Source organism: Pyrgilauda ruficollis, unplaced genomic scaffold (assembly GCF_017590135.1).
Source record: "Pyrgilauda ruficollis isolate IOZ18807 unplaced genomic scaffold, ASM1759013v1 scaffold247, whole genome shotgun sequence".
In the NCBI taxonomy this organism is placed as follows: Eukaryota; Metazoa; Chordata; class Aves; order Passeriformes; family Passeridae; genus Pyrgilauda; species Pyrgilauda ruficollis.
The window spans coordinates 684,752-705,636 of NW_024523789.1; the positions used below are offsets into that span (position 1 = coordinate 684,752).

A 20,885-nucleotide genomic window follows, 5' to 3' on the forward strand; every position below is an offset into this window, starting at 1 on the left:
AACTGTCCCTTTATTTAAACTCTTTATTTAAACTGTCTCTTCATTTAACCTGTCTCTTTATTTATTTACTGTCCCTGGGTGTGGCACCCCTCCAGGTGGGAATTCACCCCCCAGGACAGCCAAACCCCTCCTGAGGATCTCTGATCCCACAAAACCAGAGCAGGGAATTCCTTCCTTGTGCCTGGAACCCTGGAGTTCTCCCTGCCCCTCTCACCAGGGATGCACCTGGCTCAGGATCAGGAGGAATTTCCTGGCACGGGCTCGGCCCATCCCAGCTGGAAGCAGCCCCAGGAGCTCCTGCACAGAGAACAGGGCACACACCCGAGGGCGTGAGCCTGGAGCACCACTGGCCTGGAAAAATGGGAATTTGAAGGAGCTGGGAACCAATTCAGAGGTGGATTTGTGCACTGATGACCTTGGATCAATTCAGGTGAACGCACAGGACAAGGGACACCACCGGGGCCACCTCAGACTGATCATCTGTCACACCAGCAACGACTTGGGAACAGCAAATCCTGAGCCCTAAGACACCAGCTCAACCAAGGAGAACGAATCCAACCAAGCCAAGGAGACCCAGGGACTGCCAGGGCCACGAGGAGGTGGCCAAGGACAGCCCAGGGACTGTCACAGCCACGAGCAGGTGGCATCTACAAGCTCAGATTTGGGAGCAGCTCCACAGAAGCCTCCCCCTCTCAGAGCTCTCTCCCAAGGAATCACCTCCAGAGCCCTGGAGATTTGTCCAGCACTGCCAGGAGCAGCAGGGAAGGCTCCCTGGAGCAATTCCAGGGAATCTGTGCTCAGCCTCCTGCTTAGCCCCCTCAAGGAGCTCCTGCTGCAGCTTCCCTCAGATTTTCCTCCCTTCTTTCTCCATCACCTGCTGCGAGATGAATTCAGCTGTTCCCTCTCAAAGGAAGGGAACAGGGAGGAAATGTGCTGTGAATGAGGCAGGCAGCGCCAGCAGAGCTGAATTCCAGCCTGGAACCCCTCCCTCCCTCCCTCTCCCGCCTCCTCTCCACCTGGAAGCTTCAAATGCAACCTCCAGGCTTGGGATGATTCCCGTGAAACCTCCACGTGCTGGGTGAGAGCCCCGCGGGAGTGACATCCCTGGCTCTGCCCAGCCCCCTCAGTCCAGGGCAGAATTCCCAGCTCAGCTCTGCCAAAACCTGACCATCAATTCCTGAGAGCTCTGCAGCAACTCCAGGAGGGACACAGCAAATCCAGCCCTGGAAAAACTCATCCACGGGAGAGGGACACCACGGATCTGTGTGGAGGGAAGAGGAGCTTTGGGAGAGATGGAAGCAGCAGAGGGAAACAAGAGAAATCCAGGCAAGAAAAACAGCAGGAAATTTGGAGACCTGGGTTAGCTCCTGGTGAAGTTTGCACGAGCTATCCAAGTTTTCTATTCCCTCGCTGCAAAATGGGGAAAACATGGATCCACAGACTGCAAAAAAGCTGCATTTTGATCTCATCCCCCCCCTGCACACCCTCTGCTCTGAGCCCCTCTAGGCAGATTTTATTCCATCAGGAAATCCTGGAGGTTTTCCCAGATGCAGGAGGCAGCTGTGCTGCTCCAGAATTGCTGGGGTTAAACTCAATCAGCTGCCAGCCTCAGAGTCAGCTAAACAGAGAGAAAACAAAATTATCCCAAATTCTCTCTCCTCCCCCACAGTGCATAAACAGCAGAGGCTGAAAGCTCTCCAGAAAGTCACCGAGGGTATTTCTCTAATCAGAGAACAGGGAGAAGTGACTGTGCAATAAAAATGCCAATTATCCAGCAGAGCCACATTCCCTGCTCCCAGCCTGCACAGACCCACGGCCACGTGCTCACCAGCCCAAACACCCCACACACAGAGGGGTTCTACATCAGACAGGGCCTTTTTTGGGGGGTCTGGAAAGCCAGGATCCAGCATTCCCACTGGGATCCAGCAGGAATGCGGCTTCCATGGGCCTTTTTTGGGGTCTGAAAACCCAGATCCAGAATTCCCACTGGGATCTAGCAGGAATTGTGTTCCATGCCCATTTCCATGCAGAGCAGTGTCTGTACACCCTGGGATCCAGCATGTGCAGAGCAGCCCACGATGAACACACAGAGGGCTTTTTTTAGGGTCTGGAGACCCAGTGCCAGATCCAGGACTCAGCATTCCCACTGGGATCCAGCAGGAATTGTGTTCCATGCCCATTTCCATGCAGAGCAGTGTCTGTACACCCTGGGATCCAGCATGTGCAGAGCAGCCCACGATGAACAGAGAGAGAGCCCTGCACCAGACAGGGCCTTTTTTGGGGTCTGAAAACCCAGATCCAGAATTCCCACTGGGATCTAGCAGGAATTGTGTTCCATGCCCATTTCCATGCAGAGCAGTGTCTGCACACCCTGGGATCCAGAGTGTGCAGAGCAAGGTGGGCACTGGGGATCCTCTGGCTGCCCTGGGCACCAGCAGAGCCCCAGGGCAGCACAGGGATGTCCCCAGGCCATGCAAGTCCCCATGTGGGGACAGAGAGGGGGACAGCAGCCCCGAGGTGTCACCAGCTGAGCCACGGGCAGGGCTGTCCACAGGCAGCACCCAGGGCAGGAGTAAATCCTGCCTGTCCCTCCTGGCCGTGGCTCAGCCAGCCCTGGGGACAGTCCCAGCGGCCACTCTGCCTCCAGAAGAGATTTCAAGCAACTCCTCTGCCCATCCCTGGGGTGTCCCAGGGCCGGGCAGTGGGAAGAACCAGCAGGATTTGGGCTCAGCCTTGCCCTTCTCCCAGCAATGCTCGTGAACTCGGGGGTTTTTGAGCAAGAACTGCCAATTTTTGCCCGCCCTCAGGAGGGTGGACTCAAACACCAGCCCTGCAAAGGAGGAGAAGAGGTAAAACTGGAGGAAGCAACAAGGAACTGGGGGGGGAAAGGACCAGAAAGGTTCATAACTTTGTTAACAGCATAAAAAACTGGGGTTTTGAAGGGTTTCCCGCCCCATCCTTCAGGTTTGGGACTGAGTGTGTGAGTGAAGGCTGAGAGGGAGAGAAACAGGCGGGGTTAGGGGGGTGCAGGTGCTCTCTGTGGTTATTAAAGTCATGCATTGTAATAGAGACCATCACTCACTGCCCGCAGGAGGAGATGCAGCAGCAGCAGCAACAGCAGAAGTGGTGGGAGTGGAATTGACGGAGGAAAGAGCTACATGGGTTGGGCTAGAAACATTTTTTACATCGTGGTGCTGGCTCACGATGGAAGGCTGTCTCCTGAGGGCTCCCTGCAAAGAGGAGGCGCCGGTCTGGAATGTGTAAACTACGTCCATCTGCAAAGAACCAGAGAGTGAGATAGCGACACCCGGCCAGGGACAGGGACAGGGACAGGGACAGGGGACAGGGGAGGGCGGGCAGACACACAGCAAGGAAGGAGGAGGATGGAGAGACGAGGAAGAGGAGGAGGAAGGAGGAAAGAGCCACCCCCCCCACCCCACGCTCCCTGAAACCCACGTGGGGTTTTGCTGGTGGTGCTGGGGGGGAGCAGAGAGAGTGCCCAGCTCTGCCCTTCCCAGGGCAGCCAGAGCAGCAGGGTTGATCCCCCCACCAGGAAAAGGGAGGCAGTGGCAGAGGAAACACCTGGGGTTATCCAAAAATCTGCAGGAGGAGCAGAGAGAGGAAGAGAGGGTGGGCAGAGTGCGAGTGGGCAGCTGGTGGGGAAGGGCTCCTGGTGCCTCAGCCCCGTGGGGCCATTTTGGGGACACTCCACGGGCTCCCCACAGCCCCCATGGCAGCAGGAGATGTGCCAGCCCCTCTCCAGCCTCGGGGCTGCTGGGCATGCAGCACCCTGGTGGTGGGGCCATGGCTGCCCTGTGGATGTGTCCCAAGGCTCCAGGAACTGAGCAGCATCCGTGGAACTGAGGAACTGTTCCTCAGTGGGCTTGAGGAACTGAGCAGCATCCGTGGCTTCCTGGGCACTTTGTGGCTGGGTGATGCCAGCCCTGTGGCACCTTCTGGGCACCTCCTCCAGCCCCAGGTGTTTCACACATGGCTTTGCTCCTGCCCCACTCTGATGTCCCACTTCTCCCCTGAGCCCTTTTCACACACCCCAAATGGGGACAGGAGACCCCCCAGTGCTCAGGTTGGACCCCAGAGAGGATCCAGGAGGTGCCAGCCATTTCTCACGTGGCAGGAGCTCATCTCAGCTCCAGCACAGGGAAGCACCCAGGAAGCTCCAGGGGCACCTCTGGCACTGCAGCCCTGCAGAGCTCCCAGGTTTCCAGCACATCTGCAGCACTTCCAGGAGGTCCTGGAAGATCCCAGCACGTTCCTCATGTCAGTGAAGCACTGGTTACCCCCACACAGAGCCAGCTGCCCCTCGGGGCTCCCAACCAGCCAGGAACCGAGGCTGAGCTTCACCTTGAAGCCACAGAGAAGGGAAGTGACCTCTGCCCCAGCCCCTGTCCCCGTTTGTTTGTCACAGAGGAGGAACAAAGGTGACCCAGCAGCTCTGCCTGCCTGGGGACACCAGGACTTCCCTCCATGGGACAGCTCTGCCCTGGCCTCCAGGGAAAGTGAGGGGCACGGAGCTCTCCCTGCTTGGTGGGAGCAAAAATCCACCCTTCTGGGGTGGGGAAAAAGGAAAAAATCAGGGGAGAAAGTGAGGGAAAACCAAGAGATGTAAAAAGAAGACACAGATTTTCTCCCCTCGTGTGCTGTGGGGCTGAGCTCTGGGTGTGGGGCACAGGGAGCTGGCACAGAGGGGTGGCACAAGGAGCCACAAGGAGCCACACCAGGGAGGCTCTGGTGCTGGCAGATCCCTGCTGGGCACATTCCCACTGGGAACAGCATCCCAGCAGAGCCTGGGGGCTCCGTGCACCCCTCACAGCCTCCTGTGCTGCAGAGGTGACCACCAGTGACACATCCAGCCTCCTGCTGAGCAGCAGCACGGTGCCTGCAGCACAACAGCCTCCCCCCACCCCCAGCTGTCCCAAAATCCAGGTTTTCCTGGCTCCCTGCAAAGGCACAGGTCTAAGCCTGGCCCGGGACGCGACGGCATCCTGCGAGCAGCAGCTGTCACCTCTCAGCAGACAGAGCCCCTGCAGGGGGAGAGAGACAGGAGGAGACACAGCAGGCAGAGCCCCCCAGCCCTGCTGCCCCCCAGTACCTGGGTCTGGATCCTGTTGAGCCCCCGGAACCACAGGATCTGCCCCCGCCGCAGCTCCATCTCCGCGTGGTCGATCTCGTCCACGTCCTCGGGCAGCTCCTCCTCGGGGATCTCCTCCTTGGTGATGCCGTGCCCTGCCTCCTTCAGGAACTTCAGGTGGCTCGTTGGCACGGTGCAGATCAGCTGGGGACATTCAGGGACACAGCAGGGACTTAGCCTGAGGGCGTGGTGGTGCCGCGGGTTCAGCTTTTGTGGGTTTTAGATCCTGTGCTGTGGGTCTGAGCTTTGTACTAAGTGTTGGTGAGCTCTGTTCCCAGGGCAGGGAGACAAAACAACTCCTCTGTGATCTAAGTTTCAAATGATCAAAATTTCAGGCCCTCTCTATGATCCAAATTTCAAATGATCCAAATCTCAGCCCAGGAGCCCAAACAACATGGAATGAAGAGAGAAAAACAAGGATGGGACTGCATGGGCTGGAGATGTAATTGGACAATTAACTCCAATATGCAAATGGAGCAGAACTTATAAAAGTGTGAGACCTTGTGACCAGTCATGCATTTTGTGACCATTTCAGGTCCATCTTGGGTTCATTTTGTGCCCATTTTGGTCCATCCCAGGTTCATTTTGTGCCCATTTTGGTTCATTTGGGTGCAGCCCTGGCTGTGTTCTTGTGCTGCCCAAGGTGGATCCATGGAGGAGAATCTCAGCCCAGGAGCCCAAACAACGTGGAATGAAGAGAGAAAAACAAGGATGGGACTGCATGGGCTGGAGATGTAATTGGACAATTAACTCCAATATGCAAATGGAGCAGAACTTATAAAAGGGTGAGACCTTGTGACCAGTCATGCATTTTGTGACCATTTCAGGTCCATCTTGGGTTCATTTTGTGCCCATTTTGGTCCATCCCAGGTTCATTTTGTGCCCATTTTGGTTCATTTGGGTGCAGCCCTGGCTGTGTTCTTGTGCTGCCCAAGGTGGATCCATGGAGGAGATCCTTTTAATAAATCCCTGCTTTATTCTTTAGCTCTGTCTAGTCCCTGTTCTAGCTCAGCCTTCTCAAGGCATCAGCTCCAGTGCCACCAGCCCAGGGGAGCTGCCAGTGGGGACACCAGGAATGTCCCTGTCACTGCTGGGCGTGTCCCTCTGCAGCTGCGTGGGACTGAGGAGGGGCATCAGCCCCTTCCTAAACACCTTCCTGAAGAGCTGCCCTGGAGAAAAACCACGGAGATCAAGGGCAGGGAGGGAAAGATGGGGCAGGATTTTGGGGTTGACCCTTACCTGGCCCCACAGGAGCTCTCCCACTCCGATGAAAATGCACCAGAACCACTGGCTCAGGGTGAGCCCAGAGCAGCTGAAGGGCTTCCCACCAAACTCCACAATGATGATCTGCAGCACAGGAGACAAGAGTCACACCCTGGCCATGGAAATGTCCCTTGGGCCACGCTTTTCCCTCTCTCCTGGGATTACAAGAGGAGCAAGGACCTCACTCACTTCCAAGCTGGGAATTTTAGGAGCAAGGACATCACTCACTTCCAGACTGGGGATTTTAGGAGCAAGGACCTCACTCACTTCCAGACTGGGGATTTTAGGAGCAAGGACCTCACTCACTTCCAGACTGGGGATTTTAGGAGCAAGGACCTCACTCACTTCCAGGCTGGGAATTTTGTGGAACACCAGAGAGTGCAGACTTCTCATCCAGACTGGAAAATTTTGTGGAACACCAGAAAGGAGCAAGGACCTCACATCCAGGCTGGGAATTTTGTGGAACACCAGAAAAGAGCAGGGACCTCACACCAGGCTGGGAATTTTAGGATTAAGGACCTCACATCCACACTGTGAATTTTGTGGAACACCAGAGAGGAGCAGGGACTTCCCACTCAGGCTGGGAATTTATGAAACACCTCCCAACACACTCTGGACCCCAAATCCTGAAATCCCAGGATGTTTTGGGCTGGAAGGGATTTAAAGCCCACCCAGGTCCATGCACAGGGACACCTTCCACCAGCTCAGGTCGCTCTGAGCTCCACCCAACCCAGCCTTGAGCACTTCTGGGGTGGCTTTTGTGCCACCAAGGTGCTGCTGGTGAAGGCCAAGGGCACAGAACAGAGCCTGCCTGTGCCACAGCTCCTGCTGTGGATGCTGAAAGTCTGGTCAGAGAAAGAGTCAGATAAACTTTCCCAGGCCTTGCTCTGGGAAGTTTTGAGAATGCTCAGAGGAAGAATTAAAGCAATCCTGCAGCTGGTGTTTTGAACGTGCTGTTATCTTGTAAGAGGTGCAAGAAGGGTTCTGTTCCTAATTAGCCAATGACGTGAGGGTGTTGATTAAGGACCAATCAGGTCCAGCTTTCGCAGAATTGTCAATAAAAGAAAGCGTGGTTTCTAATAAATTTGCCTTTTGCCTTCTGAGAATTTGAACTCTGTGTTGCTCTATTCACCCATCCTTAACACAACAGCGACACCCTGGCAGCCCTTCAGGATAAAAAGGCATCAAACCAGAGCTTTCCACCATAAATAAATTCCCAAAGCCTGATCCAGCACCGTGCCTGGAATTGGGGTGAAAAGCTGCAGGGAAAACCAAATCCTGGGGCTCCCATGGCTCTCCTGGATCCAGCAGAGACACCAGGACAGGGCAGGCCCCTGCTCTGGGACCTCCAAGGAATTCCCAGCCCCTTTCTCACAGCCCTACACAGCTCAGACCCAAACCCAACATCCTAAGAAAATCCCTTTTTGGGTTTTTAGTCCATCCCATAGATTTGGAATAGAGATTCCACGGTCTGGAAGCAATCCCAGTGGAACAACCCACAGAGCAAAGGGGAAGCCACGGAATAACCCATGTGGAATAACCCATGAAGCAAAGTGGACACCATGGAATTACCCATGGAGCAAAGTGGAAGCAATGGAATAACCCACGTGGAACAAAAGTGGAAGCCATGGAATAACCCATGGAGGAAAGTGGAAGCCACGGAATCCCAGTGGAACAACCCACAGAGCAAAGGGGAAGCCATGGAATAACCCACGTGGAATAACCCATGGAGCAAAGGGGAAGCCATGGAATAACCCACGTGGAATAACCCACGGAGCAAAGGGGAAGCCATGGAATAACCCACGTGGAATAACCCACGGAGCAAAGTGGAAGCCATGGAATAACCCACGTGAAATAACCCATGGAGCAAAGCGGAAGCCATGGAATAACCCATGTGGAACAGCCCATGGAGCCATGGCACCCCAGTGGAACAACCCATGGAGCAAAGCCGAACGCCCAGGCTGGGGTCACCTGGGCGAAGAAGGTGCCCAGCACCACGGTGCAGAAGATGGGGTTGCGGTAGATGCCCTCGAAGACGTTCCTCTCGCCGTGGATCTTGCGGGCGTTGATCTCGTTGAAGAGCTGCATCATCACGAAGGTGTTGAAGACGATGGTGTAGTGCTCGGTGGGCGGCGAGTGCAGGGGCGCGTTCCGGCCGCTGTCGATGTCGAAAAACTTCTCCCCTGAGCAGGGAAATAAAAGGGATTTGGGGAAGGGAAGATGTGGGAGAGGTTTTACAGCATTTCTGTGAGACAGAGAGAAGCTTGAGAAGAGGATCCGTGTTTACGCCGAATGAATTTTCTAGCAGGGTTGTTGACATAGAATGACCAAAACGTCCCAAAATAGAAACCAAGAAAGAAAGAAAAACCAATACAGAAAAAAATAGAAAACAAGAAAAAAAGAAAAACCAATAGAAAGAAAGAAAAACCAATAGAAAAAAAAAACAAGAGAAACCAAGAAAGGAAGAAAAACGAATAGAAAACAAGAAAAAAGAAAAACCAATAGAAAGAAAGAAAAACCAATAGAAAAAAACCAATAAAAACTGAGAAAGAAAGAAAACCAATAGAAAAAATCCAATAGAAACCAAGAAAGACCTCCTTTTTTCCTTTCCTTTTTTCCCTTTCCTTTTTTCCCTTGCCTTTTCTTTTTTTCCTTTCCTTTCCCCTTTCCTTTTCTCCTTTCCTTCTCCTTTTTTCCCTTACCTTTTCCTTTTCTCCTTTCCCTTCCCCTTTTCTCCTTTCCTTTTCCTTTTTCCCCTTTCCCCTCTCTTTTTCGCCTTTCCTTTCCCCCTTTCTCATTCCCTTTCGTTTTCCTTTTCTCCCCTCCTTTCCCTTTCCCTTTCCCTTTCCCTTTCCCCTCTCCCCTTTCCTCCCCTCCCTCCCAGGACGCCGTGGCGCTGTGGCTGACCAGCGAAGAGCAGGGTGAAGATGATGGTGAGCTGGTAGACGGCGTGGCCCAGGATGTTTTTCATCATGGTGCGGGAGATGAGCGGCTTGTTGCGCCCGTAGGGTTTGCGCAGCAGCAGCGACTCCGACGGCGGCTCCGTGGCCAGCGCCAGCGAGGCGAACGTGTCCATGATCAGGTTCACCCACAGCATCTGCACGGCCTTCAGGGGCGAGTCCTGAGGGGGGAGAACGTGTCATGCCACCAAAATAAACCTTCGTTCCTTCTTTGTTTTGCTCTCCTCCTAAAAACCTCTCCAAAATCGCTCTTGAGTACTCAACATCTTCCTAAAACATTCCCCAGAATTTCTCCTATTCTCCACGGCCTTCAGGGGAGAACCCTAAGGGGGATTAAACAGACACACCATCAAAATAAACTTTTGTTCCCTCTGTTTCGCTCTCCTCCTGAAAACCTCTCCAAAATTGCACTTAGGTATTCAGCATCTTCCTAAAAAATTCCCAAATATTTCTCCTTTTCTCCATAGCCTTCAGGGGGGAGTCCTGAGGGGGAGAACAGTCACATCACCAAAATAAACCTTTGTTCTTTCAGGGTGGAGTCCTGAGAGGGATCAAACAGTCACATCATCAAAATAAACCTCGGTTCCTTCTTTGTTTTGCTTTCTTCCTGAAAACCTCTCCAAAATCGCTCTTAGGTATTCCAACATCTTCCTAAAACATTCCCAAAAATTTCTTCGTTTCTCCACAGCCTTCAGGGGGGAGTCCTGAGGGGGAGAACAGTCACATCACCAAAATAAACCTTTGTTCCCCTCTTTGTTTTGCTTTCCTCCTAAAAACCCCTGCAAAATCGCTCTTGGGTACCAAAATAAACCTCTGTTCCCTCTTTGGTTCACTCTCCTCCTGGAAACCTCTGCAAAATTGCTCTTAGGTATTCAACACCTTCCTAAAACATTCCCAACATTTTCTCCTTTTCTCCACAGCCTTCAGGGGTGAGTATGAGGGGGAGAACAGTCACACCACCAAAATAAACCTTTGTTCCTCTCTTTGTTTTGCTTTCCTCCAAAAAACCCCTGCAAAATTGCTCTTGGGTACCAAAATAAATCTCTGTTCCCTCTTTGTTCCACTCTCCTCCTGAAGAGAACTCCAGAATTGCCCTGGGGTATTTAACACCTTCCTAAAACATTCCCGAACATTTCTCCTTTTCTCCAAGCTCCCTGCACAGCCTACAGGGGACAGAAGATGTCACGCCACCAAAATAAACCTTTGTTCCCTCTTTGTTTCGCTCTCCTCCTGGAGAGAACTCCAGAATTGCTCTGAGCTATTTAACGCCTTCCTAAAACACCCCCAAGATATTTCTTCTTTTCTCTGAGACCTCCTGTGTCCCACCTGCCCAGGTGAGCTCACCTGGGTGATGCAGGCACCAGTGAAGGCCACGATTACAGACACCATGTCCCAGCCACCAAGGTGACATCCCCCATGTCCCACCCGCCCAGGTGAGCTCACCTGGGTGATGCAGGCTCCGGTGAAGGCAACAATGATGCCACCACCATGTCCCACCCACCCAGATGAGGCCCTCCCCCATGTCCCACCTGCCCAGGTGAGCTCACCTGGGTGATGCAGGCCCCGGTGAAGGCCACGATGACGGCCACCACGTTGACGGTGAGCTGGAACTGCAGGAACTTGGAGATGCTGTCGTAGACGTTGCGGCCCCACATGACGGCCTTGACGATGCTCGAGAAGTTGTCGTCGGTCAGGATGATGTCCGAGGCCTCCTTGGCCACGTCCGTGCCCGCGATGCCCTTGGGGACAAAGCCAGGGGTGAGTCACGCTCCTGCCTGGCTCTGCAGGGACGTGCCCAGCAGGAAAAGCCCCTGGAGCTGGAGCCAACCCCTGCTCAGCAGGGCCAGGAGAGCTCCAGAGCTCACAGGGACAGGCCGAGGCAGCCCAGCTTTCCCAGACAGAGCCACGGTGCAGAGAAGCTGGGAAACAGCTGGGAAAACAGGAAAACAGCTGGGAAACAGACAGGAAACAGCTGGAAAACAGCTGGGAAATGGACAGGAAGCAGCCAGGAAACAGCTGGGAAACAGCTGGAAAACAGGCAGGAAAAGAGACTGGAAACAGCCAGGAAATAGCTGGGAAACAGCTGGAAAACAGGCAGGAAAGGAGACTGGAAACAGCCAGGAAAACACCAGGAAACAGCTGGAAAACAGCTAGAAAATGGTCCGGAAACAGCTGGGGAAATGCCAGGAAACGGAAAATGGACGGGAAAACAGGAACACAGACAGGAAACAGCCAGAAAACAAACAGGAAAACAGCTAGAAAACAGACAGGAAAACAGCTGGAAAACAGCTGGAAAATAGACTGGAAACGGCTGGGGAAACAGACAGGAAAACAGCTGGGAAACAGCTGGAAAACAGACCGGGGGATCATCAGGAGTGGTCACAGAGGAGCTGCTGGAATTCCTTGGGGGAACATCAGGGATGGGCACAGGGGAATTGCTGGAGTTCCCGAGGGGATCACAGCCCTGAGCAGCAGGAGGAGGGCCGGGAACAGTGCAGGACAGGTTGGATTTGTCACCTCGGGCCGTACGGGATCCTCGATCCCCACCACAGCGATGCAGGTCAGGTCAGACAGGATCTCGTTCTCGCTGTCCCAGTCGGGCTCTGCCTCCGCAGGGAAATCCCGGAACGCCAGGCAGATGGTCCTGAGCCCGTGGCAGGCCATGGGCTCGATCACCTTCTTCACCATCTCGTCCCTGTCCTTCACCTTGAACACCCGCGGCTCGCCGCTCTTGTCCAGGATCTTGGTGCACCTGAGGGAACAGGCAGGGTCACATTCCTGGCACCCCATCCATAAAAAAGGGGCTGTTCCTTTTTCACAGCCCACTCCAGATTTCCTAAACCCACCCAAAAAACTCTCAGCACATTCCTGTCACCACATCCACAAAAAGGGGCAGATCCCCCTTCCACAACTCCCTCCAGCTTTCCCAAACCCACCCAAAAAACACTTGGCACATTCTTGGTACCCCATCTACAAAAAGGGGCTGTTCCCTTTCCACAACCCCCTCCAGATTTCGTAAATCCACCCAAAAACCACTCAGCACATTCCTGTCACCCCATCTATAGAAGAGACCCCCCCCCCCCCGCCTTGCACAGCTCCCTCCAGATTTCCTAAACCCACCCAAAAAACAATCAGCACGTTCCTGGCACCCCATCTACAAAAAGGGGCTCATCTCCCTTCCACAACCTCCTCCAACTTTCCCAAACCCTCCCTAAAAACACTCAGCACATTTTTGGCACCCCATCTACAAAAAGGGACTATCCCCCTTTTCACAGCCCACTCCAGCTTTCCCAAAAACCACTTGGCACATTCCTGGCACCCCACTTCCAAAAGGGGCTCATAGGGGCTCATCCCCCTTCCACAACTCCCTCCAACATTCCCAAACCCACCCAAAAACCACTTGGCACATTCCTGGCACCCCACCCACAGAAAGGGACTATCCCCTTTTTCACAGCTCCCTCCAACTTCCCCAAACCCACCCAAAAACCACTCCTGGCACCCCATCCGGACACCCCCTTTCCCCGAGGCTTCCCCACACGCCCCCAGCCCCCAGGGGAGGGGGCAGCAGCAGGATTTACTTGCGCAGGATGATCTCGGAGGCGCCCTTGCTGTACATGCGGAAGCCGCCGCCGCTGCTCCTCAGCACGGTGCTCATGGACTTGCGCACGGAGTTGAAGGTGTACACCTGGTTTGTGGGGGAAAAACAGCAAACTCACTCCGCAGCTTGTAAATGCTGTAAAGGTGGTGTGTTTATTGCAGCGCTGTGGGGGTCGGTCCCCCTAGGAATGCACACCCCAAAGGAATTCCCAAAGGAAATCCCAAAGAATTCCCAAAGGGAAATCCCAAAGACATGCACGCCCCTGAGAATTCCCAAAGGGAAATCCCAAGGAATTCCCAATCCTCATCAGCTCTGGGATGCAGAATTCCTCCTGAGAATTCCCAAACCTTTTTTTATCCCCCCCTTTATTGTACATATGCACAGAGTTTCACAATAAGTTTACGTATATTCATTTTACTGGTTTTGTGTTACAACTTGCAATTAGTCCTTGTACAGAGAACTCTCTGGTCACTGTGTCTTTGCAGCTTCAGCTTTGGCTCTCACCCTTGTTTCAAAGTTCAAGGGGCCCCTCTTATCTCCCTTTTCAGTTTGGGAGTTCCCATTCTTTTTCCTTAGCTGAGGCAGTTTGCGAGCACAGCAGAGTTAACAGACCAAACAAGTTAAAACAGCACATTTCATCTACGCTAGCCAGCCACAGACACCTAAATCTGGATTTCTACCCTGCTGAATTTCTACTCCGTTTCAGACCTTGTAGAGCTTCTCCTCGGGCACCTCGTTGCGCACAGCCTGGTAATCCTGCTTCAGGTCCAGCACGAAGCCCAGCAGGGCACACTCGGTCTTGTTGCCCACCTGGCGGGGCAGCCCCCCTTCCTTCTCTGGTGGCTGCAAAAAGGAGGGAAAAGCAATGCCAATCCCGAGGGTGGAGCAGGGTGCAATGATGGAATGATGGGCAGAACGATGCCTTAAGGTTTAGCTCTCATATTTTCCAGACTCTGTACTGCATTAGGATACAACTGTGAGCTCCACATGGTCTCCTCACAGCTCAGTCACACACAACAATCCTTTTCCAGCCTCAGAACCAAGGACAGCACTGCAGCTTCAGCTCCAAAAAGTGCAAACAACAGGGAATGGAGGAGAGCCATCTGGCAGGATGGGACTGCATCACCTGGAGCTGTGATTGGACAATTAACCCCAATATGGAAATGGAGCAGAACTTATAAAAGTGTGAAAACTCGTGACCAGGTGTCCATCTTGGGTGGAGCCATGGCCAGGCTCTTGTACTGCCCAAGGTGTGTCCTTGAAGATACACCTTGGGCAGGTAGGACAGGGGACAAGGTGAGGGGACAGGGACAGCCCTTCCCCAGCAGCTCTGGGGTCACTGTCACTACATTTTAACAAATCCCTACTTTATTCCTCTAACTCTGTATTCTGGGTACCCTCTCAAGTCACCGGCACACCGCCAAGCTTTGATGCTGCAGCTCACCAGGATTTTGGAGGTGTAGGCAGAGTTGATGGCCACGCCGTGGACGATGAGGTCCAGGATTTTGGGCAGGATGGCCTCGGGGTCGGGGATCTGGCGGTAGTGGGTGTCCCCCACGTAGGCCTGCACCACGGTCATGCGGTTGGTGGTCAGCGTGCCCGTCTTGTCCGAGCAGATGGCCGTGGCGTTGCCCATGGTCTCGCAGGCGTCCAGGTGCCTCACCAGGTTGTTGTCCTTCATCATTTTCTGCAAGCACGCAGAAGGTCAGGGCCGGCCTCGCCGCCGTCACCCCGTCCCTCCTCCTCACGCCCGGGCCTCACCTTGACGGAGTAGGCCAGCGAGATGGTGACGGCCAGCGGGAGCCCCTCGGGCACGGCCACCACCAGCACGGTGACACCGATGATGAAGAACTTGACGAAGTACTGGATGTAGATGGGGGTGCACTCGGCCAGCCAGGGCCGCTTCTGCACCCCGAAGGTGTCGATGACAAAGTAGAGCACCAAGATGATGACGGTGATGGCCGACATGATCAGCCCTGGGGACGAGGATGAGGTGAGGGGACACCGGGGACAGGGTCAGCCCTTCCTCACCAGCTCTGGGGACACCCGGAAAGGGGACAAGGATGATGAGAGGGGACACAGGGGACAGGGTCAGCCCTTCTTCACTAGCTCTGGGGACACCGGGGACAGGATCAGCCCTTCCTCACCAGCTCTGGGGACACTGATTCCTCACCAGCTCTGGGGACACAGGGGACAGGGTCAGCCCTTCCTCATCAGCTCTGGGGACACTGGGGACAGGGACAGTGATTCCTCACCAGCTCTGGGGACAATGGGAACAAGCACAGCCCTCCCCCAGCAGCTCTGGGGACACAGGGGACAGGGACAGCCCTTCCCCAGCAGCTCTGGGGTCACTGTCACTGTCACTGTCACTGTCACTCACCTGCCTTCCCGATCTGCACCGCCAGGCGCGTGAGCTTCCCCTGCAGCACCGACTTCTCCTTCTTGGGCACCTTCACCTTCTTCTTCTCCTTCTCCTCATTTTCCACCCCCTCCTGGCTCTTCAGGGGCTGGATCTCTAAGGCCACACCATCCTGAGTTTTAGCTACAGCCCAGGGGGCAAAAGAAGACACCACGTGTGAACAGGAGAGACCCAGGCCAGCCTGGAGGACACCACTGAGGAGGATGGTGGTGGCAGAGAGAGAGAGAGAGAGAAATCCAGGACAAGAACCACTCCCGAGCACACACGCGTCCGAGCACATGGAAGCTCCGTGTCCAGGGCCCTGCCACCTCTCTCCGGGGTGGTTTTCCATCCTCTACCCCCTGCCCACGGATAAGGGATCCTCAGAGGTGACTCTCTAGGCAACAGACCCTCTAGGCCAGATTTTGGGGTCTCTTCCAGCCTCTAAGCCTGCAGAGGACTGGGAGCGCTTTGGTAAGAGCCCAGAGATGCTCCAGTGTCCCCAGTCCCTCGATGAGTGTCCCCAGGTCCCCCAGTGCCACCTCTGCAGTGCCCTGTGGGCAGCCCAGGGAAGCGACGGAGGGGGTGAGATGGAGGGGAGGGTTAGAAATTGGGATGGAGACTGAAGAGCAGGGAGCCAGGAATCCTCCAATCCCAGCCTGGAGCCATCCACCACGCCTCTGGGACCCGAGACAGCCCGGCTTCCCGTTCCTAAACCTGGGCTAACCCAGCTGGAAGGGTAAACCCAAGCCTGGAAGCTTTGCAGAGGGATGGGCAGCCCACCAGAGGCTCCTCCTGAGCCACTGGAGCTGGAGGAGCAGCAGTGGCCCCAGGGCCACCCCGGGACCTGTCCCCTCCTGGGCTGGAGGCCACCCCGGAGCAGCTCCAGAGAGGAAGCTCCACGGTGACAAGAGACCCGACACGGACACAACAAAGCACCCGGACACACCTGACGGCAAGGAGGGCAACTCAAACTGCTGAGAGAGAGAGAAACAGAGAGAGAAACAGAAACAGAGAGAGGGGTGGAGAGAGAGAGGTGCAGAAATGGGGCTTCCTCCACAGCCTGCAAAGAACAGGGTGAGAAACACTGGCGAGGAGACGCTCACGGAGTCGAGGCCATGGCAGGACAGGGTGCAAGCGTCCCGTGGGCCAGGCCCTGGGGGAGATCTCATCCCAGGAATGCCAGGAGGGCACCCCCAGCTCTGCCCTGAACACCAACCCCCTGCAGGGACAGCTTTAAACCACCAAATCCCTGCTGGGACTCATGGAGGTATCCCAAGAAAGGGATGCTCTGCTGAAGTCCTGCCGAAGAGCCTTTTCCTCCCTGAAAAATGGCTTTTCCCCAGGCAGGAACAATGGGAAGGTTCATCCCAGTGATGCCTTAGGATTTTAGCTTTTATCTTTTCATACATTTATAATCCTGCAGTTCTTTAGTGTAGAACTCTAAACTCCATATCCAGTGTGAGCTACTGCTCTCCCATTTTTACAAAACCATTCCTCTCCAGGCCTGGGAATCAACAACACCTCACTGCCTCAGGCCTTGAGAGATGGAAACAAAAGTGAGTTGGGGGAGCAAACTTGGGGTCAATGCCTTCATTACCTGAAGCTGTAATTGGCAGATTAACCCCCAATATGCAAATGAACCAAACTTATCAAAGTGTGAAAACCCGTGGTCCATTTTTGGGCGGGCTCCATCTGCCCTAAATGCACCTGAAGGCCCTTCAATAAACAAAACTGGTTTTTATGCCTTTAATTCTGTCTGGCCTCTGTTTCTGGGTAGTCCCAGCAAGGCATCACTGCCTTGGGGTGGGGTTTTGGGGACACCACGGGACCTTTGCACCCTGTCCTGGAGAAACGAGGCGAGAGTCCCGCCGGAGCAGCAAAGAGCACAGACTGATGAGGAGAAGGAAGAAGGAGGAAGGAAGGAAGGAGGAATGCTTGGTAGTTAGTGTGGTGCTGGTTCAAAGGATGGAGAGGCTGGCGTTACCTTTGTTGCGGTTTTCGGGGGCTCCGCTTTTTTTACCTGTTCAAAGAGAGAAAGGGGGGAGGGCTGAGCACAAGGAGCCACATTCCCCATCCAGCTGGGATGCTCCCAGGGGCCACTCCAGTGGTCACCTTCTGGACACCACGCCTTGGTCCACACAGCTCGAGGCTCCAGAGCTCCCAGGCTGCCCTGGGCACCCCTTTCCCAAGGATTCTGCTTTTCCCCACCTGTAAATCACCCCCAAACCCCAGCAGTGCCTTGAGGGTGTTGGAGGTGCCTCAGATTTTCAGGAGGAGGCACCACAGAGCAGGTTTTCAGGAGAAGAAACCCTCCTGCAGCTCCAGGTCCCTCCCTCCTGCTGCCATCAGATCCAGATGGGGAGCGCAGACTTGTCCCCCACTGTGGACAGCACCAGACCCAGAGCAGGGAGGTGTGACCCCCAAAATCTGTCCAGGTGGCACATGGGGGTGCACCTCAGACAGCCTCAGGTGACAAGGGCTTTATGTCACCCCAGAGCTCCAGTGGGGACAAACTGGTGGCACGCCCTGGCCTGCTCTGCTCCCAAATCCATTGAGTCTGAAGGCTGGGAAAGCTGCAAGCACTGGGTGGCTCCCAGTGCCATTCCAGTGCCACTCCCAGGGCTTCTTGTCCTGCCACCTCCGTGGTGGCAGCCAAACCCTGGAGCTCCACAGCTCCCAAATCCTGGCAGTCCTGGAGCTGGGGAAGGCAGGATCCAGCTCTAGAGGTGGGGAAGGCAGGATCCAGTTCCAGAGCTGGGGAAGGCAGAATCCACACCCAGAGCTGGGGAAGGCAGGATCCAGCTCTGGAGGTGGGGAAGGCAGGATCCAGTTCCAGAGCTGGGGAAGGCAGAATCCACACCCAGAGCTGGGGAAGGCAGGATCCAGCTCGGGAGCTGGGGAAGGCAGGATCCAGCTGCAGAGCTGGGAGCTGGCAGCCAGCACAGCCCGGGAGCCTCTCCCGCCTGGCATCGCCTCCCGGGAAGGGCTCCCTGGCGCGGGGATGCCGGAGCAGCTGGCAGTGCCAGCCTGATGCTGCTGCCAGCGCCTGATCCCGGTGAGGCCAAACCTGCTGAGCAGGGCATCAGGGACACAGGGAGCTTCCCCAGCAGGGAATAAGCTGCTGGATGTGAAAGCTGAGACAGCAGAGCGCTCCAGTCCCAGCACGATGGGAACACCTCGGCCTGGCTGCTGTCCCACCCCTCCTCTGCCTCCTGCCATCCCCTCCTTTCCCCCAGGGAGCTCAGGGAATGCTCAGGAGATCCTCAGCCAAGTCCTGCAGGGTTTGGATGGGCTAAAAACACCCTGTGGGCACCCAGGACTCACCTTCCCACCACCACGGGGTGGGCAAGGAGCAGTGCAGGGGAGCTGCCACCGGCCCCTCTTCCCGGGGGATCCTTGATCCCCCCACCCACAGCTCCAGGATGGAGAGCAGGCTGCTGGAGAAGGGTCCCAAAGAGGTCTGGGAGCACGGGGGGACCAGGTGGAGGGGACCGGGAGGGACCCCCAACCTCTCCCTGTTCCAGCTGACCCTGATGTAGGGAGGAGCCTGTGGATGCTTCCCAGGAAAGGGAGAAAGGAGGGAAAAGGCAGGTTCAGGGCATTTTCTTACCTTTCTTCACTTTCTTCTCCTCGTCACCTTCTCCTGCTCCCAAGAGGGTGAAGATGATCCCTGTCTGGGAGTTGATGCCCACGGCAGTCACCACCATCCTGCCCGAGCCCTCCATCACGTGGGTACCTGGCAGGGCAGGAACACCATGGGCACACAGGTGAGACTCCCAGTCCCATCCCACAGAATCCCAAACTGGTTTGGCTCAGAAGGGACCTTCAACCCCTCCCTGTTCCACCCCCTGCCACGGGCAGGGACAACTTCTCCTCTCCCAGACTGCTCCAAGCCCTGTCCAGCCTGGCCTTGGACACCTCCCTGAGAGCAGAGCCCACCCTGATCCCAGCCCAAACTCACCCCAGCCCTGCATCCACCCCAAAACCCTCACCTGACAGCAGCATGGGGTCTTTATCCATGGATTTCTTCACCTGGTCTGACTCCCCCGTCAGCGAGCTCTCGTCTATCTTCAGGTCATTGCCCTGGATGAGGATCCCGTCTGCAGGCAGGAGATCACCTGGAGAGGAGGAAAACCAGGGATCAGCCCGGCCTGGGCTCAGCCCTGCCTGCTGCATGCCACAGGAATGCTCCAAAAGGATCCAAAACTTGGGCTCAGAGCAGCTCTGGAGGGAGGTTTGTAAGGGACAGGTGCAATCAGGTGAAATCCAAGAGCTCCCAAATCCTCACTGGAGGCTCCTGGGGAGGATTTTGCTCAGCGCTTCCCCATCTGGTTTTAATGAATCCTTCCCAGAGCTCCTGATGCATCCAAAATCCACCGTATCCACCTGCCAAGTATGGAATCTGGCCCTTGGGAAAACAAACACGGTGTTGGATCAATCTCCTTCCTGAATGGGAGGAATATTCCCCCTGGGAAACGAGGAGCAGGGTCTGATTGATCCCAAAGGCTGCAGCTCCTGGATAAGGAAACATCCACCAGTACCTCCAGGCCAAGGAAATAATCCCCAACAACTCCTGGGTAAATATTCCCCAGCATCTCCTGGATAACAGAATATTCCCCACGAACTCCTGATGAGGAAACATCCAGCAACATCTCCTGGATAACAGAATATTCCCCAAAACCTCCTGGATAAGGAAATATTCCCCAGCATCTCCTGGATGAGGAAATGCTCCCCAAAACCTCCAGGATAGGGAAATGCTCCCCAAAATCTCCTGGATAAGGAAATATTCCTCAACATCTCCTGGATAACAGAATACTCCCCAGCACCTCCTGGATAAGGAAATATCCACCAATATCTCCTGGATGAGGAAATGTTCCCCTAAACCTCCTGGATAAGGAAACACTCCCCAACATCTCCTGGCCAAGGAAATATTCCTCAACATCTCCTGGATAAGGAAATATCCTCAGCAGGGGCAAGGTTGGGAAAATAAACTAACGCAAACCAATAAAATAAATTAATTCCGATGCAGTTCATCAAAGCTCATCACAGCTCCAGGCCAAAAAGAGAAGGTGAGTGGAGCTCCATCACCTCCGTGGCAGCATTTTCATGGAGCAACCAGAGGAGCTGCTTGTCCTCAAGGAAGAAGGTCTGGAGAAGCAGGATCCCAGGGGAAGCACAGCTCCAGCCCCACTCACCGTACTTGATCTGGGCGATGTCCCCCACCACGATCTCGGCCACGGGGATCTGGATCACCTGGCCCTTGCGGATCACCGTGAACTTCTGCTCCTGCTCGATGCGGCTCTGCAGCCCCCGGAACTGCTTCTCCTTGCTCCAGTCGTTGAAGGCCGTCACCAGCACCACGATGATGACGGAGAAGAGGATGGCAGCGCCCTCGATCCAGCCCGCCTGCGACTCGCCCTCGTCCTCCACGCCGCCCGAGGACTGCCCGCACACTGCCCGGAGAGAGCTCCCATGGGATAACCCCGCACGGGAGAGCTCCCATGGGATAACCCC

At 55.1% G+C, this 20,885-nt stretch overlaps 1 protein-coding gene across 1 annotated transcript in view; it reads right to left on the bottom strand.

Moving 5' to 3' along the window:
- Window positions 1–20,885, bottom strand: part of ATP2B4 (ATPase plasma membrane Ca2+ transporting 4) — a 55,451-nt gene that overhangs the window by 4,921 nt on the left and 29,645 nt on the right. The window contains exons 4-19 of the mRNA XM_041470529.1: window positions 20,567–20,824; window positions 19,364–19,489; window positions 18,982–19,107; window positions 17,356–17,391; window positions 15,351–15,512; window positions 14,732–14,946; window positions 14,415–14,657; window positions 13,679–13,813; window positions 12,951–13,057; window positions 11,833–12,124; window positions 10,920–11,111; window positions 9,320–9,533; window positions 8,384–8,595; window positions 6,389–6,496; window positions 5,111–5,293; window positions 3,186–3,275 (exon numbers count right to left, since the gene is read on the bottom strand). Coding sequence (XP_041326463.1) covers window positions 3,186–3,275; window positions 5,111–5,293; window positions 6,389–6,496; window positions 8,384–8,595; window positions 9,320–9,533; window positions 10,920–11,111; window positions 11,833–12,124; window positions 12,951–13,057; window positions 13,679–13,813; window positions 14,415–14,657; window positions 14,732–14,946; window positions 15,351–15,512; window positions 17,356–17,391; window positions 18,982–19,107; window positions 19,364–19,489; window positions 20,567–20,824 — 2,699 coding nt within the window. The remainder of the gene's footprint in view (window positions 1–3,185; window positions 3,276–5,110; window positions 5,294–6,388; window positions 6,497–8,383; window positions 8,596–9,319; window positions 9,534–10,919; window positions 11,112–11,832; window positions 12,125–12,950; window positions 13,058–13,678; window positions 13,814–14,414; window positions 14,658–14,731; window positions 14,947–15,350; window positions 15,513–17,355; window positions 17,392–18,981; window positions 19,108–19,363; window positions 19,490–20,566; window positions 20,825–20,885) is intronic.